At 42.2% G+C, this 16,418-nt stretch overlaps 1 protein-coding gene across 1 annotated transcript in view; it reads right to left on the reverse strand.

Annotated features, from left to right (window-relative positions):
- Positions 1 to 16,418, reverse strand: part of CDHR1 (cadherin related family member 1) — a 45,175-nt gene that overhangs the window by 5,037 nt on the left and 23,720 nt on the right. The window contains exons 12-16 of the mRNA XM_014878019.2: positions 14,535 to 14,687; positions 10,275 to 10,439; positions 8,170 to 8,237; positions 5,461 to 5,689; positions 4,321 to 4,575 (exon numbers count right to left, since the gene is read on the reverse strand). Of these exons, the coding sequence (XP_014733505.2) occupies positions 4,321 to 4,575; positions 5,461 to 5,689; positions 8,170 to 8,237; positions 10,275 to 10,439; positions 14,535 to 14,687 (870 nt within the window). The remainder of the gene's footprint in view (positions 1 to 4,320; positions 4,576 to 5,460; positions 5,690 to 8,169; positions 8,238 to 10,274; positions 10,440 to 14,534; positions 14,688 to 16,418) is intronic.

Consider the following 16,418-nt stretch of genomic DNA (forward strand, 5'->3'; position numbering starts at 1 on the left):
TTGACATTTGGCTTCATTGAATCCTCTGGTCTCAGAAAGTCTGGCATCTGTTCAGAGCTTCCAGTGATGAAGAGATTATTAATACCAAAACTAAACCCATTAACAGCTAGCTGGTTCAGCCCCTATTCTAGTTACTTGACCTTTACTATACAAAGCTTTGCCTGGAATTAGCCCTGGACAACAACAGTTCTGCATAAAAACATCAGGCATTCTATCAGCACAGAGTGGGAGAGTTTCTGTTTGTCATGGGCATGACACTGGCAGGATAAATAGGAGGAATAACTTGCAATACAGGCCAGGAATGTCATAATCTTAGCCAGACTGCAGAGAGATGTATAGAAAGTGCACATTTAAAACATCAAGTCCTTGTGTCAATTACCAGCAGTGCCATGTAGCCAGCTCATCAAATAGTGTCACTTTGCAATTGCTGAAGCTGTTGTGTTTCCTCAAAGGCATGCTGCATTTTGAAGGGTACCGGTTATTCTGGTACACATAAAATAAAAGCAGATACATGACTGAATGAAAGCTGTCATATCTCTGTGGGCCAGAACCTGGAAGAAACCCTCTCTTTCTTAGTAGTCATCAAGGAAGTTAAAATACCACTGCTCACAGAAAATAATGCTCTGCTGGGTTTTTTTTGCTGTGGCAGCTTCTCAAGAGCCTTTCCTAATGTATGGGTTGCAGTGAGCAGAGCACGTGGGCCAAGTATCCAGAAGCTGAACCCACAAGGAATGTGGTTGAGCTCTTCAACCACAAGAGCAGCTAAGGCTCACAGGCTATATTTAGGAGTCTAAGTAGGCGAACCTGTTAAGATCCCAAGTTATTGCAGATTATTTGTAGATGTGGCACTTAAGGGATATGTTTTTGTGATGGACTTGGAAGTGCTGGATTAACAGTTGGACTCGATCTTAAATGTTTGGTTCAATGATTGTGTTACAGACAATTCAGGCTGTGTCGACTTGAGCAAGTGGATCTATACAATCAGTGCAATGAACCAGCTGGTTCTGAGGAGCCCACTTCCCCACTAGTTCTAGCTTGCTTGCAGGGAGGGACTTCCTGTTGGTGCCCAGGCACACTAGATGTGCTCCCAAAACACATTTTGAAAGAAGTCCACCTTTTGTGCTTGGAGCTATGAGGCACAGGCCATCCCACAGTACGTGGGGATGATCAGGAGATGCTTCAGAAGTGACTCCTGATCCAGGGTAGAACACCAGCTGGCCCTGCAGTGCTTATCCCAAAGCTCAGTGCTATCACTGTGTATGAAGGCTGTGTTTGCATCACTTTGCAATACAAATACCAGCATGAGGCAAGACTTCTCAAATCAAACCAATATTTTACTGAAGTCCATGAAACTGTGGAAAGAAGAGGCTAACTGCTCTGCAAATGTGGCAAGGGCTGTTCAGTGCCATCAACTACAGCTCCCATGGTTGCTCTTAGTATGAGAGAGGACAAGACCTCCATGTTACTTCAAAGATTTTTGCTGAACCTTTCAGTTAGGACAATCTAAAACTGAGACTCACCAGCTATATTTAGAAGTCTAAATGAGTGGCCAAAGCTATTAAGAATTACAGATTATGCTGTCTAAATATGGTCTTAAGCCTCAGTCCGTGAGGAGGTGTAAATAAACGCCCCCTCTGCATTTGCAGAACCTCAGTGGAGTCATCAAGAGGCCGAGGGATGCCCCCATCAGGCCAACCTTCAGGAACAGGAGAAGGAATCAGCCTTCTCTGAAAATATCAGCCAGCAGAAATAGATTTCTAAGTGAGACATATGGATGGAAAAAGACTGGCTTTTCCAGCATATGTTTTTTATTCTGTGAAAGGATATTTTTTATTTATTGTGAAAGGATAGGATATTAACAGATGTCCCTCAATACCAATTTCCATAAAATCACACTCAGTTATATTGAAAGGCCTTTGGATTCTTTTAGCACTGTATTATTCCAAGACAAGAAGGTCCTTTTGATGTGCAATACTGCTGAACTTAGCCACAAGGCATCCATCTCAAAGGGCACAGACTTGTGCTAATTGCAATGGTAAATGTTAATCAGAAAATATGCCTGTTTAATTACTTACTGTGATTAACACTGCAGGAAACCTCTAGAGGATGCATTCAAAAATATCCTCCTTACCCAAAATCAGTAATACATAAATGCCCACCAAATAGCAAAATAAGAGCCTTTGTACAGCTGGAGCACAGAGGGATGAAATGCACATTTGTAACAGCCTCAGAGAAAGAGTATGTGTATGCAATATGCCTACACCAAGAGATTGTTTTCTTCACAAAGTGTTAGCAGTGACTGTGCTGTCCCCGGGATACAGGGAGTGACCAAGGGTTTTGTACACTTGCACTGCATCTCACGTGCCTGCAAACTGAAATCTGTTTCTGCAAAAAAGATAGGATGCTATGGGATAAAAAATCCCCAACCCCAACCAACCCAAATCATTACAAGCAATGGAAGAAGTAATAGAGACATGTACAAAGGGTTATGGAGGATGTGACACTAGAGTAGTAGCCCAGACCCTGCTGAAGGAACCTATTTGAAGAAAGAAGATGCTGTTGCTATTTCAGACTCACTGTTGGGACTTGGCATCAAGAAGAGCATGGGAAGAAGGAAAATAACTGTGTGTGCAAGGAAATCCATGTCATCACATGCTCTCTGCTTCCCCTCTAGACTTTACGAGGATGCTTTCCCTCACTTTGTATGCCAAATATGTACCCCTGGAAGGGGAGAAAAGGAAGCAGACATGGGACTTCATACAAGATTCCATCTTTCATCAGGTACTGCTATTGCTTCAAGCACGAGAAGGAAATTCAGGAAACTCCTTATCCCAAAGTATCAGCTACTTTTTTTTTCCTTCCAGTTGTCCTTCATCAGCTGGTTCAGAGACATGTTGTTCCCCAGCAGGGGAGGTGTGGGGCACCCTCCCTCCATTCACACCCACCAGCCCCACACGCTGACAGAGAGATTTCAGCTCACCCAGGAGGAAAGAGAGGGCTGGTGGCCACCAGCAGGGACATGCCTGAGGACAGTGCCATGCACTCCTGAAATGTGCAGCCTGTGAGAAGCCTGGAAACAAGGCAGGGAGGGCAAGTACTCTCACTCTTGGCTGTGGGCAGCAATTCTTTTTTGTTGTATAAAACCCACCAAAACTTCATTTCCATGAGAAATCCAAGTGTTAAGCAGTGCATTTCCTTTGTATCTGGAAGAACAGCTAAATATCTGGACTTACCACTGACATCCCACATGCAGAGTCCCCCAGCTCCACATGGCAGAGCCTTGCAGCAGCAAGCCCAGCCCACGCCCCCAGAGCTGGCTGGCCCCAAAAGGCAGCCCCGTGCCAGGCACTGCCCTGTAGGGCAAACCCAAATCCCCTGGCAGTCCAGCAGGCTCTGAACTGCGTACAAAAACTATCATGTGGATGTGCCTCATAAGGAGTATCAGTGGAATAAGAGGAGATGGAGAAAACAGAGAAAGATTATAACAGACCTAAGAGCAGTGGGAGCATTGTGACCAAACCAAGAGAAGGCCAGCTGCTGTCAGTAGGATGAGATTTGCATCTTTGCCCAGTTTGTGTGTGTGGTCCAGAGACTGTCAGGCTAATGATGTGTTTCTCATCTACTTTAAAGCCCATTTCCTCCCTGCTGGTACCTAGTTAAAGGCATGGCAAGGCAGTTACAATAAATAAGAATTGTGCAAGCGTGCGCTGCACACCATAAATCGCTGCTTGTTCTTCAGCTATGTAAAGGCTGGACTAAGGAAAATCTCAACCTACGTGTGCAAGACACTTAGAGTCTTCTTGTTTCATTTGCTAATAATACTGGAATTATTAACCTCCCATCCAAGGTTCTATGTACTTTAAAGTATTCCTGTAATATTTTTTCTCATTTTTCCTATGCCACTTAGGTTGATTTATCTAATTTTTTTCACTCTAACCCCAGCTGCTTTCCCCTCACTTTTTGTAAGGGAAGAAGTTTTTTTTTCCCTTCTCCTGAATGAAAATAAAAAAAGCAGAAATTTAGCAGTTGGGATTTACCTTTACTCTCAGAAGTCTATAGACCTTAATTCATATCTAACAATCTCTAACAAAAACTCATCTCCCAATTACATTATACTCCTACCTTTGTACCTTTGCAATATTTCTGATCAAATAGCTTTCACATTTGTGGCTGTAGAATCCAACTTCACCACAAGGCTATAGAAACACCGTACAAAACAGAGTTGCCAAGAAACTCTCAGAAATTAAGCAAGCAATGTCTACCCTTTGGTGCGTTTCAGGGATCATCTCCCACAAGGATTTTTCTAAAACATTTGCTTACCTCTTCTGTGATATCAATCTTCAGAACTGCAGTGGTACTGAAGGATGGGGAGCCTCGGTCTTTGGCCTGGACCACCAGTGACCATATGCAGTCTTTATTGTTTGTGATGTTGTGGATGATGTCCAGAGATCGGATATAGGATTTCAGCTTGATTTCCCCAGTGCTTTGGTCTATGTCAAACACATTGGCTGGATCTGCTTGCATGATGGAATAATCCACAATGTTGTTGGGTTCTTCTGCATCTTGGTCTATAGCCTGGTAGGGGAAGTGTAAAAAAACACAGGTGTTATTGTTTGTATTCTTGCCTGAGGACAAAAGGGTTCTGACCCTCCTGATAGTATCGGTGCCATGACTGGGCTGCTTTCATTTCATCTTGGAACTAGGCTATGTTTTCTAGTGAAAAACAGCAGGCTCCTTTCTTTAAAGTGATTTCTATTTGAGATGAAATAAAATAAGAGGAAAAACTGAACTGAAAACTATCTGTAGAATGCAAATGGTCCTCAGCTGGGAGCTTCTCGCAGTGTGGGGGACAAAATGTGAAGTGATAAAGAGCAATGGGATTAGCCCCATGCCATAAACTATAGCTGCCTTAATTTTTGTGCTGTGGTATTTATTCTACTAACATTAGGTGTTGTGCCATCAGGCTTCATGATATGCATTTAAATGTGTGTAACATAGGATGTTCTGCACCTTTGCCTGGCAATTGTTACTGCATTTTTTCACCTTACGTTCCACACTGGATTATTTAATATAGTTCTTCAAAATGAAGGAACTAAGATGTGTGGTTGAACACAAAGGGGTGTCAGGAAGGTTAAGTGTTCAAAACCCTGTACTTTCATTCACTTATCTTATTTGGACTGCTTGTGATCACTGTATAATCCAGGATCCTCCACCAACTGATCGTTCAAATACTGTAACAGGGCTTTATATTCTGCCTATAGAATTTATTTCTCCTTCTCAGCAGTCAGTAAATACTATAAATCCACACTTTAATCCATTTGTTACATCCAAATGGATGTGCAAAATAAAGCTGCAAGAAAAGGCAACTTTCAGACACTCATCATGACGCCTGAGAGTAAACAGCAGAGCCAGGGCTTTTCCAAAGCACTCTGCTTTGTGACACACGGTGCCATCCCTCACCTCTATCTTCACCGGCGACCCAATGATCATCGTCTTTTCCTGGATGTTTTCATTGAACTCTGGAGAGTGGTCATTGACATCTAGCACGGTGATAAACACTTCAGCCAAGCTGTATTTCCCATCTGTGTCCTCTGCTTTCACATAGAAATTATACTTTGAGTTCACTTCAGCATCTAGTACAGCCCAGGGCTGGGTATAAATTATACCTGTTGATGGGTGGATTAGGAACCTGGAAAAGAAGTAAGAGAAGATTTTTGGTCACTTAATGTGTGTTTAGAGCACACCTTTGCTCCAGGGTATAAACACTGAAATGCTGTGCCCAGACACTGGTACTCTTCACTGAATTCTTCTCTGGGTGATGTTTCCAAATCCTTCACTCAGCCTAGTTTTTGTCTAATTCCCTTAGGCTTGAACACCAGAGAACTATCAATGTCTGATAGTTTTCTCTCTCTTCTGCCATTTTAGCTGCATTTTCCATTAAAAGTCTTTGTCCTCAGTAAATGCTCAGTGTGATGGCCTTCTCCCAGAGTGATTTCCTTGCATTAAAAGCAAAAATGTTAAACCTATTTTTAATTTTTTTCAGTTTAAAAGTACAGTGCAATAGATTATGTCCTGCATAAATTAAGATTGATTTATATCACCTAAATAGCTAAAAGAAATGTGATGCATATTATATTTAAGCTCTTCACTTCTCAGAATGGAAAACAATCTGCTCTTAAATCTCCTAAACTACAGGGCAAATTATCTTCTCCAAAAATAATCATTTTTCCATAGACTGACACTGGGATGGAGTGGGTGTTCAGATTTATCTGTTGCAAGTTCAGTTTTACACATTTGTAATTACAGAGACACTGTCAAAAGTGTCAGCCCAAAGTTTGGATTTATAGAGAAGATACCAACACAGTGTCTTTTTAAAATGGACTGCCAGTGTAGGCTCCAAGCAGTAGAGCTCTTAACAGATGAAAGTTTTTATATATATTTTGATCAATATATAGGTTAGCAAAATATTTTCTGCATTCCAGCTGTGAATGCAATTGAGAATGATTATAAAAGGGGCATTTAGCAATACAGAATCTTCAATTGTTCTCATAATGCTGTTAAATACAAATAGAAATACAAGTTTTGATAAAATAAAAGATCTGGAGGTGGGCATAGGGAGGAGACAGTGCCTGTGCTGTCAGTCCAGCCCAGCCCAACCATGCAGACAGCACTCTCATCATTCCCATTTTAGTGGAAGAATAGAAGTGCTCCCACTGGAAGCTTGGATTACCAAAGTAGGATCACCATCAGACTGGTTTCATCTTCAACAATTAAAACTATTTCACTTACTCCAGTACAACTCATCTTTCTGCACATCCATTGATACAATATCCAAAACAGAGACGTTGTGCCTCTAGCTGAAATGCTCCTGTCTGCATCAAATGGTGTGTTCAGCAGATCTAGAGGTGCCAGGGCTAGAAAATCAACCCAGCCTAGCAGAGCTATGCCATTCTGGCATTAGGAAAACAAACAAAAATACTTAAGAAGGAAAAGAGAAGTTCACATCATCATTTCTTCATTCAACAGCATAAGACCAGTGAATCTGAGCATCCCCATAATGCTAGTCAGAATAGAGTTGCTCTTACACCTTTTTTTCCCCTAAATCCTTTGTCAACAACCTTCTCATGCTTCTTTCCACCAGCTGCTACATTCTAAACCTAAGAGGTCTGCCTGCATGACATGACCTTTTCTTGCTTCTCTCTGTGCAGTTAGCAGCTAGCTTAAAGACTTAGTGAAGAGCTCAAAATAATCCATCGTGGAAATGCTCCCATATGTGTATCCTTCTGGCTACAGAAGAGATTCACCCTTAACATCTTGGATTTTGGACTTTGATTGTGCCTCCTAAATGGTTTTCACCTTAACAAGAGGAATTCAGCTTTAGCTCCAGTTGGATAATGTACAGAGGAAAAAAGAATCTTGAGATGAGTGTCTGAAAAGCTCATTCATTTCCAGCATTCTGCCCTGGAGCCCTGCCCTGCAGCTGCAGGTTCCAGCAGGAATATCTGTGACAGCCATGTCACTGATCCCAGGCATGTTTGAGAGCTGGGATGGACATGCTGAGGAGAAACCAATGTTTCAAGATGTTTTACCCCCACCACTGTCCCCAAAGACAGGAAGAGGGAGGGAGGCATTATTACCAAAGCAAGTAAGCATCAGGTTTCGTTTTCCTGATGCAGTACTATTATGTTTAAATATATGAAAGGCTTTTAACACCCAATGCAGCTGACCTCCAAAGCTGAAGTTTATATTCTTGAATATCTTGTCTTCCTTGATTTATTTTGACAAGAGCTATTTGTAAAACCATGTGGAAAGGGAAGGGGAAAAAACCAAGGGATTCTTTTTCTGTAAAACTGACTTTTCACTACTAGACCAAAACCTCTCTTTCCCTTACAAGTGTTTTTCAAATGGTGATTGAACAAATTCTGTGTATTGATACTTCAGCTGCCTTATATCTCTTTGGGGGTCTGTGGATAGAATTCCTTGGGTTCATGAAACAGATGTTTAATGATCACGGTAGCTTCACTGTTGTAGTGTTCACAGAACTCACAAAGAACATGGCATAAATGTCCTTGGAAATGAGCAGATCAAGAAGGAGCCTGCTAGCTTTCTTTTAAAATTATTTTAGAAATCTGATTAGAGTTTATGTAGTTTTATTTATTTGTTACTTACAGATCTGCTCCTGTTCCATAGATAGAGTACTTGATTTCTCCCCAAAGCCCTGAATCTGGATCTGTGGCCTTAAGAAAAGAAAAAAAGAGAGTTTTACTTTACTAAAATACAAAAAGGAATGTTTCATTTTTCTTTTAACAACAGGCTCGAATGCTTTTCGCTCTCTTTGCCATGACGTTTTTAGTGGGGAATCGCATGAGCAAATACGCACCTGGAAAGTGCACAACCTACCAGCAGGAAATGTCCCTGGCAGCCCCAGGAACGCTGTCCCTGTGCCCGGGGGCTCTGGCAGGGAGAGTGACGCTAGATGGCCCCATCCATCCGCACTTACCTCACCCTCCTTCGATAGAGATGGAGATAATCTCAGTGACATGAACACACTTCTAGCTCTCAAACCTTCCTAATTATCAGTTAAACATTAATGAATATTCCCTAGACAAAATTATTTACTTTATATAGAGTATTTTTAAGCTTCTGCTTGTTTAATTGATTCAATTTAAAGTAATGAATAACAAATGTTTCAATCTATACATTGTACTTCAGCTTTGTTTATATTTTAATCACTCTTGTGCCTGTGTGACTTTTAATAATGCAAAAACTATGCCAGATGATATCTTTGTTTCATACTCTTGTTGGCTTCCTTTCTTAGCTCAGGCTTAGGAAAGCTATTGACTTGGTAGGAGCTATTTCCATAAGCTCCTGCTCCCTCTGATAGCTCTGAGGAAGGGTGATACTGCTGTATCTGGCCATCAAAATTCATGGTGGTGCTGGTTGATTCATTCATCTTCCTGTTTAAATGTTTGAGAACTGGAACAACGTCCTTGATTCCTGCATGATTAACATAACACACCTGCAGCCTTACTGGTAGATTTTGTTTTGTTCTTTGGCATGAGATTGTCAGATTGTCTAGCCCCATAATTTTGACCACAGCCTAATTTAGTACTGTCTAACTTTACTTAAAACATTTGCATACCTTGGACTTCCTCCAGAATTGCCATTCTGAGTACTAGAAACATCTTAGTTTTTCACAGATAGTTGTGAATCTGGGTCAAGTACTGAGTTGACTAAATTTTACATGGGGTCCTTAGCAACACGTTCCTGTGCACTTTGGTTCAGATGTTTTCTTGCTTCTGCAAACATTTTTTTAAATGTCTCTTTTCTTTTTTTGCTGTCCACATCCTAGAATTTTTTATTCCTGTTACCTCAAAGATAGTAATGTTTAAGAGTCTCTAATAGCTTTCCTATTAGTTTCATGCAATAACTTTTTCTCTATTGTTTATGTTTCACTTCTATGATTCTTCCATTGCTAAAATTCGCCTTCAGCACTTTATTATTCTGATTATTTAATTGTCTTTCTTACTTGTTGCCAGCTTGTGCTGGAGATCTCTGGCAACCTGCCTCCACCATCCTTACCCGTGTGGCCTCTGCAAGGTGACTTGCATCCCCCACTGAGGCCCAGGTGGCCAGGAGTTTTCTTGGCTTTGTGACATGAGGGCTGTTTACAGTCTCAGCAGTTGTATTAGAGACAGGCAGCTGGAAGTGGTCCTCTAGCACTCAGGATCCATGGAATACCCTGACTTTCTTTGTATAAAAATGCAAGATACTGGAAAATCTATAGGCATATTTTTCCCACTGTGAGAAGATACATACATAGAAATCTTTCTTCCCAGTCCTAAGCACTTTAATTTTATATTCTTGCCCTCATGGTTCCTCCCAAGAGGAGGAGACTAATACCTACTAAGCAGCCATCTTGTTTTCTTTTTACTCACACTTAAGCAAGCAAATCCAGTAAATCCAATTCCAGTTAGCCGTAACTGAATCATCCCACTGGGCACTGATTTGGCTGAGGCTTTCTTAATACTCAAAGGCCCTGTGATTTGTCTTAAAAGCAGATGACCCTTGCTGTTCTAAATAATATTTGTATACAACTTTTCCCCGAAGTGGATTTTTTTTGCTTGCTTCTGGAAAGGAATTGGAGTTTGGTCTGGAAGTCAAATGGTGAGTAAGATTTGCTACTTGCCCTGTCCACTATTTTTAAGGTACTTGAACTGTCTCCACAGGCATCCAGAAAAGAGAACATTTCTTAAGAGGTGAATGAAACTTACTGTAACAGCAACTACATTTGAGCCCCCTGGGGAGTTCTCAGGGATCCTGGCAATGTAGTAGTCAGAGGAGAACTTCGGGACATTGTCATTGGTATCCAGCAAGCGAATCACCACGTCAGCCGTCGAGCTGAACTTCTCCGGTGTGTTCACCTCTATTGCAAGAAGCTAAGAAGAGAAAAACCAGCAATCACTACAAAGCAGCTATTAGTCCTCTGAAAGGAGCTTCCTCCACCACCCATGGCACACTGGTGCATTTTAGCCTGGTTGGAGCAGATAGCTCAGAACCAGGGTGATGATGAGCCAGGTCAGCATGCGGCCTCGGCTTGTTTGTGTGTGCTTGCTTGAATGGGCAACCAGGCTGTGGGGGGAGGCCTTCAAACCTGTGTATTCATATTAGACTTCATGTGACAGATGTGACTAGTCATAACTAACCAACACACATCCAAAAGCCATAACAGAAGCCAACAAACAATCATCTCTGGGCAGCTCCTTGAACTTTGGGAAATATAAGCACTGAATTATTTTGAATAACCACATAAATTTAACAATGATCTTTTGTAGAGGAAGTTTGTCGTCAGGAAAGAAATCAGGAACAATGAACTGCACCAAACAGAGTAAAAAGATGAGGGAACCAGTTGTTTCGAAGCAACATTACTCCCACCCCAAATGCTGGATGGTCAGGCATGTACACAGAATCCCATTTCCCAAAGATTGTGAGGACTTCTACTAGTGACTTCATGGAACTTCTACCCTCATTGCCTCATGCTGATTAGGACTTTATCAGATAACACGGGGGCTTTTGAATTGCCTCTGAATTGTCTCTGAGGACAACAGAGCTCTCTGGCATGACACATTCTTATAACTGCTCATCTGAAAGGACAGGCATTCACATAGAGCAAACTGAGTATCTACTGTATCTATCTGCTCCTTACTGAGCAAAATCTGCTGGATTTAAGGAGCATCAGTAGGATGCCTGAGCTGGTGGAGCAGCAAGCTCAGGTGGTCTGTGGCTGAGGAAGAAAGAGCAGTTTCAACAATGGGTACAGACAAACACTGGGACCTTCACAGCATCTGTCCCAGGTGTCTGTCCCAGGCGTCTGTCCCATGGGTGGCTGCATCACACAGGATCAGCACTAGCCCATCAGTCTTGGGCTCTGTGGGGGCTGAGCCCAAATGGCTAATGCCAAAAACAATGGTGTAATGTTTGGTTTTCATGCTTGGTCAGACACATTTAACACAAAGCAGGAGGGCTCTAAGAAGACAGCACACCACTAATAGACTAGTGAGCAGGACATGAACTGAGATCTAAGAGGCTCAGCTGAAAAATCTGACTGCAGGGGTTTTAATTCCTAGGAGCCGTGTCCCAGGAGTTCCCACAAAGAGGGTGAGTGCCTAAGTGAGCTTTGGAATGAGCAGCAGGGCTGGCACAGCATGCCCTGCTCCCCAGGTCCCTGCGGGGCTGCGAGTGGTGCTCACCTGCAGTGGCACTGCCAGCTGCCTGGGGGACACACACTGTGCTCAAGCCTCTGCTCTGCCAGATTTGTATCACCTCCAGGTGAAAGCAGAGGGTGGGGAGCTGTTCAAGTGGACAGGGAAATGGCTATCTCAGTGTCATCTGCTAGAGCTGTGCCTGCTGTGTGAACGTTTATGATGTTTGGAAATAAAGAGAAGAAATGAATCTCGAAGGATTGCATGCAATTACTGCAGGACACATCTGCTCTAAAAGGGGAGCCTGGTCACTACAGTGCTGTGCTAACTTTTGTGTTTGGAAGTCTCAGGTAGTGTTACAGCAAAAGAAATTTTTGAAGGGACAACCATAAGACATCAGCAAAAACCTCCTCATGAGAAATTTCAGCACCTACAGAGGTAAAATCTTAGTGCTGATTGTGCACACGGAGCTATAACTAAATTATAACATCTGCAGTTAAATCATCTTTGCTGCTGCAATCAGCCTCTCTTAGTAAATCTTATGAAAGCTCAGTGTTTTTACTTTGTTTTCTGCACTCATTTTTTTATTCCCTCTCCTTTCAGGAGCCACAGTCCTGCTATGTCATCATGCTGACAAGGCCTTCCTTCAGGGAGGAAATTGTGTCAGCTTACTTGCCTGCAGTGTCTTATGCAGACCTGTATTGTTTGTTTCATGCAGAGAGAAAAAAATAGCATAAAACTATTACTTCACAGGACTACATATCAACAATTAATACTTATGTGCCAGAAGAGCAAACTGACATGCAAGCTTAAAAGTGGCAGGTGATTTTTAAAAATAGAGTTTGATTTTGGCAGCTGAAGATAATTGCAGCCTCACCTGGTCCCAGGCTGTAGATGTGTCTGCAGCATGTCCAGGCTCCTGCCAAGGCACACTGTGCTCTGAGCTGAAGGACATGGAGGCAGGAGGTTTACCCCCAAAGCATGGCAGCCCATAACAAGGTGGGACAGCAATATGTGGCCCCTGTGGCAGAGGGACTGGAGAGATGTGTGAATTACCATAGCTGCCATACTTTGGGAAACCCATTCGAGCTCTTAGCTGAAAATGAAGGCACTCCTGACTACCACCTACTTTTATGAGCCAGCACTAAATGGAAGATAGCCTAGTAGCCTTTCTCTAGTAGCCTTTGCTTCAGAGTTTTGCAGTGCATCTCCCAGACAAATTAGCTTTAATTACTCTCTGGCATTTTACTCTTCAAAAACAAACTAGAGGAGTGGGATCATTGCTTACAGAAAAATACCCAAAACTCTGAAGATAACCTCTCAAAGTTGTTGTGAAATACACATTAAACAGAAATATATTTCATCCAAAATTCTAACCAGAATGACTACATTGACAACTAAAACTGGGTAGGAAGTGATTTGAACTTTGCAGGAAACTGAAGCCAGCAATGAGGTCTTTATAAAGTATTTGCTGCCATATATTGCTACCATATCATCCATCTGCACCTTCTCCATTTAGAATCCAGACAAAGGCTGCACTTTTTAAGCCAAGTCTTATAGTCTCCAGTAGAAATAATTTTGGAAAGTCTTTCTCCAGTAGAAATAATAATAATAATAATAATAATAAAAAAAGGTGAATAACTGCTTAAGCTATAAAAATATATCTCCTTTTTCCTGGTAATTAATTCTTCTGGTGTTCATGGCAATCACATTAACTGCTTTAATTTCTATTGGCATTCATGAGGAGGCCATGTGTAACTCCTTTACTGGTCTTTTGGTAGTTTAATCTGAATAAATGTGCGCTTGTTATAATTAGTTTCAGTAGCACTTTATGGCCCTTTCAGAATCTTCCACTTTAATACAGTAATGATGCCTCATACTTTTGTAGCATCTATAACCTATAAAGCTTAAAATGGCTTAGGAACATTACAAGAAGAAGCCTGAAACATACTGAAGTGAAATTTGCTAAGGACACAAAGCAATCCATACAGCAAAGAGAACAACAAAATTTTGGAATTTTGGGGTTTGGACTGTGCAAAAAAATGCTCCTCTCTGTACATTACAAAACTAGTATATGTTAATATTCAGCTAGATCGTTTTGGCAATTTAAAAAAATTATTACAGGGATTGTCTATGCAGTTCTTTGCAGTCAGAGCTGAAACATCTACACTCATGTTCAGAGGCAGCTGACAGAAGACCAGACTACTTAATTATCTTGTTGATGAGCCAAATAATCCATCAGGGAAGGTGATAATGCAAGGCTCCAGCTTTTGGATGAAACTTGTTCTTGCATGGCTGGCTTAGAGCATGGGTGAGCCTCAGGTCAGCCTGCAAATGGCCATATAGATAGATAGACTCTGACAAAGGCAGTGAGCAATTTTGGGGAATTATCTTCCAGTCAGCTGGGGTCTTCAGGCTGCCAACATCCAAAAGCATGATCGTGAATCAAATTACTTAGCACTAAGCAGGTAAAGTTCTAGCTGCAGAGAAATTAGGATTTCATCCTGTGAATGTATCATTGTGAGTGCAGAAATAACACCCTCAGGGTTCAGTCTAGAATGATTCAGAGCCACCAACATGTACAGTTTCCAGAGAGGGATAAAATTAACATTTTGCACTGACTGGACTAAATCAGTCCACAGATGCATCCACTAAACCTTGTGAAGGTGGTGAGCTAGAGGCAGAAATGACTTTTCCTTACCTGGACTATCATGTCTCTGATAATGCATCAGACAGCTCCTGGTGGATTAAGAAGCTAAATCACATCAGATACAAATGCCATCATACTCATACTGTATACACTGAGCAAGAGGACCTGGAAAGCAGAAATACCTTGAAGGTTAACACCTTGAAGCTTTCATAGTCAATAGCAGCAGAATTTTCCACTATTATTGTAACCTGAGCCTCATTCAGGACAGTTTGAGGAACCACTCGGAAGATGCCACCAGGTCCAACAAGACGGAGGTTGAATTTAGCATTGGCTCCCTGTGAATAAAAGCAGATATGGAATTGATTGTTTTCAGTGAATGGCGCATATCTTATAGCCTAGATTGCTCTGTTTCTTCAAACTATATAAAATGAGAATGAACCTTACTGCTGAGAGCCCTCTGCTCTCCATCCCCTGAGCAGACCACTAAGAAGCTTAGTTATATAATCCCTCCAGCCCTTGTCACAAGACAGACACAGCTTTTCTTAAAATAGATTGACAAGCTTGGTTATTCTTTCAGTCATAATGGAAAAACCCTGCAGCAGGCCTGGCTAAGAGAGGAATCTTGTGGCAAGCAGCCTTGGGTTTTGTGCCATGCACCAGGAGTTAGACAGAAATGACACCACTTACATATTGGCAGGGAAGTCCTGCCTCTTCCTGCTTTCCAAGGAAAGGCAACTGAACTGCTCGAGGAAGGACAACACAACCCTCACAAACTCAGTCTCACAGAACTGTTTGGGTTGGAGGGGATATTTGACATCACCACATTTCAACCCCCCTGCCACAGGCAGGATCAGCTTCCACTAGACCAGGTTGCTCAGAGCCCCATCCAGCTTGGCCTTGAACACTTCCAGTGTCCAGCCTGTGTTTTAATGACTCACATGCTCTGTGAATTGTTCTTCATGCATTCTGCATGATGAAGATGCAGAATCACAAAGATAGGCAATTTCCAAACAGAGGTGGTACTCTACATTTTGCACTGATTAGACTAAGCTAGGCCAGAGATACAAATACCAAACCTTTTGGAAGTTGATGAGCTTGTGGGGAGAGAGTAGCTCCACTTGTGCAGAACAAAATCTGACACACTTGATAGCTCCAGGTGAAGTGAGAAGGCAAATCCCATTACATAGATAAACCTCTAGCCAGAGAGAAAATGGGAAGCAGCAGTATCTAAAAGGTTATCACCACCTGTATGCAAGTTGGGAAGAGTGAGCTAGAGCCAGCTGGCCAGGCTAATTCTTTTAAACCAAACTGGAGCATGTAAGAGAAAAGATGAAAGGGGGATTCTTATATTTCTGCCTTACAGGGAAGATGTGAAAATGAGCTGAGCCTGCCTCACCAAACTCTCTGGGTTCACCAATTTCTCAGTGTCATATTTACACTATGACAAAGAGCCAGATTCACTGCCTGCCTGGTGACACGTTCTCCCTGTAGCATGAATCTTGAGATGATGAATTTCTAATAATAACTTTCAAACAGGACAACTTTACTTTCAGCTGTATCCCTGGAGAGCTTGTTATGAGCAGTTCTTGAGCAGCCCTAGCTCATGTCAAGAGAAAAAGTATTCAGCAGTAGTCCCTCAAGGGAAACAGAGTGACCTTGGATGCAAACTCAATGGTCTCTGTTGTTTGGTTACACAAACCCACCCCCAACTACAGCGATGATAATGGGCTCTCTTTTGCTGGATGGTAAAGCCAAACAAAGCCAGAGCTGCTGGACTATGGAAAATAGTTTTGATGGGAAGAGTGGACAGTCTGACAATACAAAGTCAGACAAAGTGTGTGGCACATGGGACTGTACATGACTAGAAGGGTGGCACGGGATAGGGAGAGAACTGCCTCCCTCCAACAGCTGAGTGATTTCTGCCACTGATGCCCACAGAACACAGATCTGCTCAGAGCAAGCCAGGCTGCTGCATGTCTCCAAGCAGACAGCCATGGGACACAGGAATGAATGGAAGAACAGGAGCACTGAGCCTGAAGCCCTGTTGAAGAGGTCTGGGAGAGAAA

This window comes from Sturnus vulgaris, chromosome 8 (genome assembly GCF_052056855.1).
Source record: "Sturnus vulgaris isolate bStuVul1 chromosome 8, bStuVul1.hap1, whole genome shotgun sequence".
Classification (NCBI taxonomy): Eukaryota; Metazoa; Chordata; class Aves; order Passeriformes; family Sturnidae; genus Sturnus; species Sturnus vulgaris.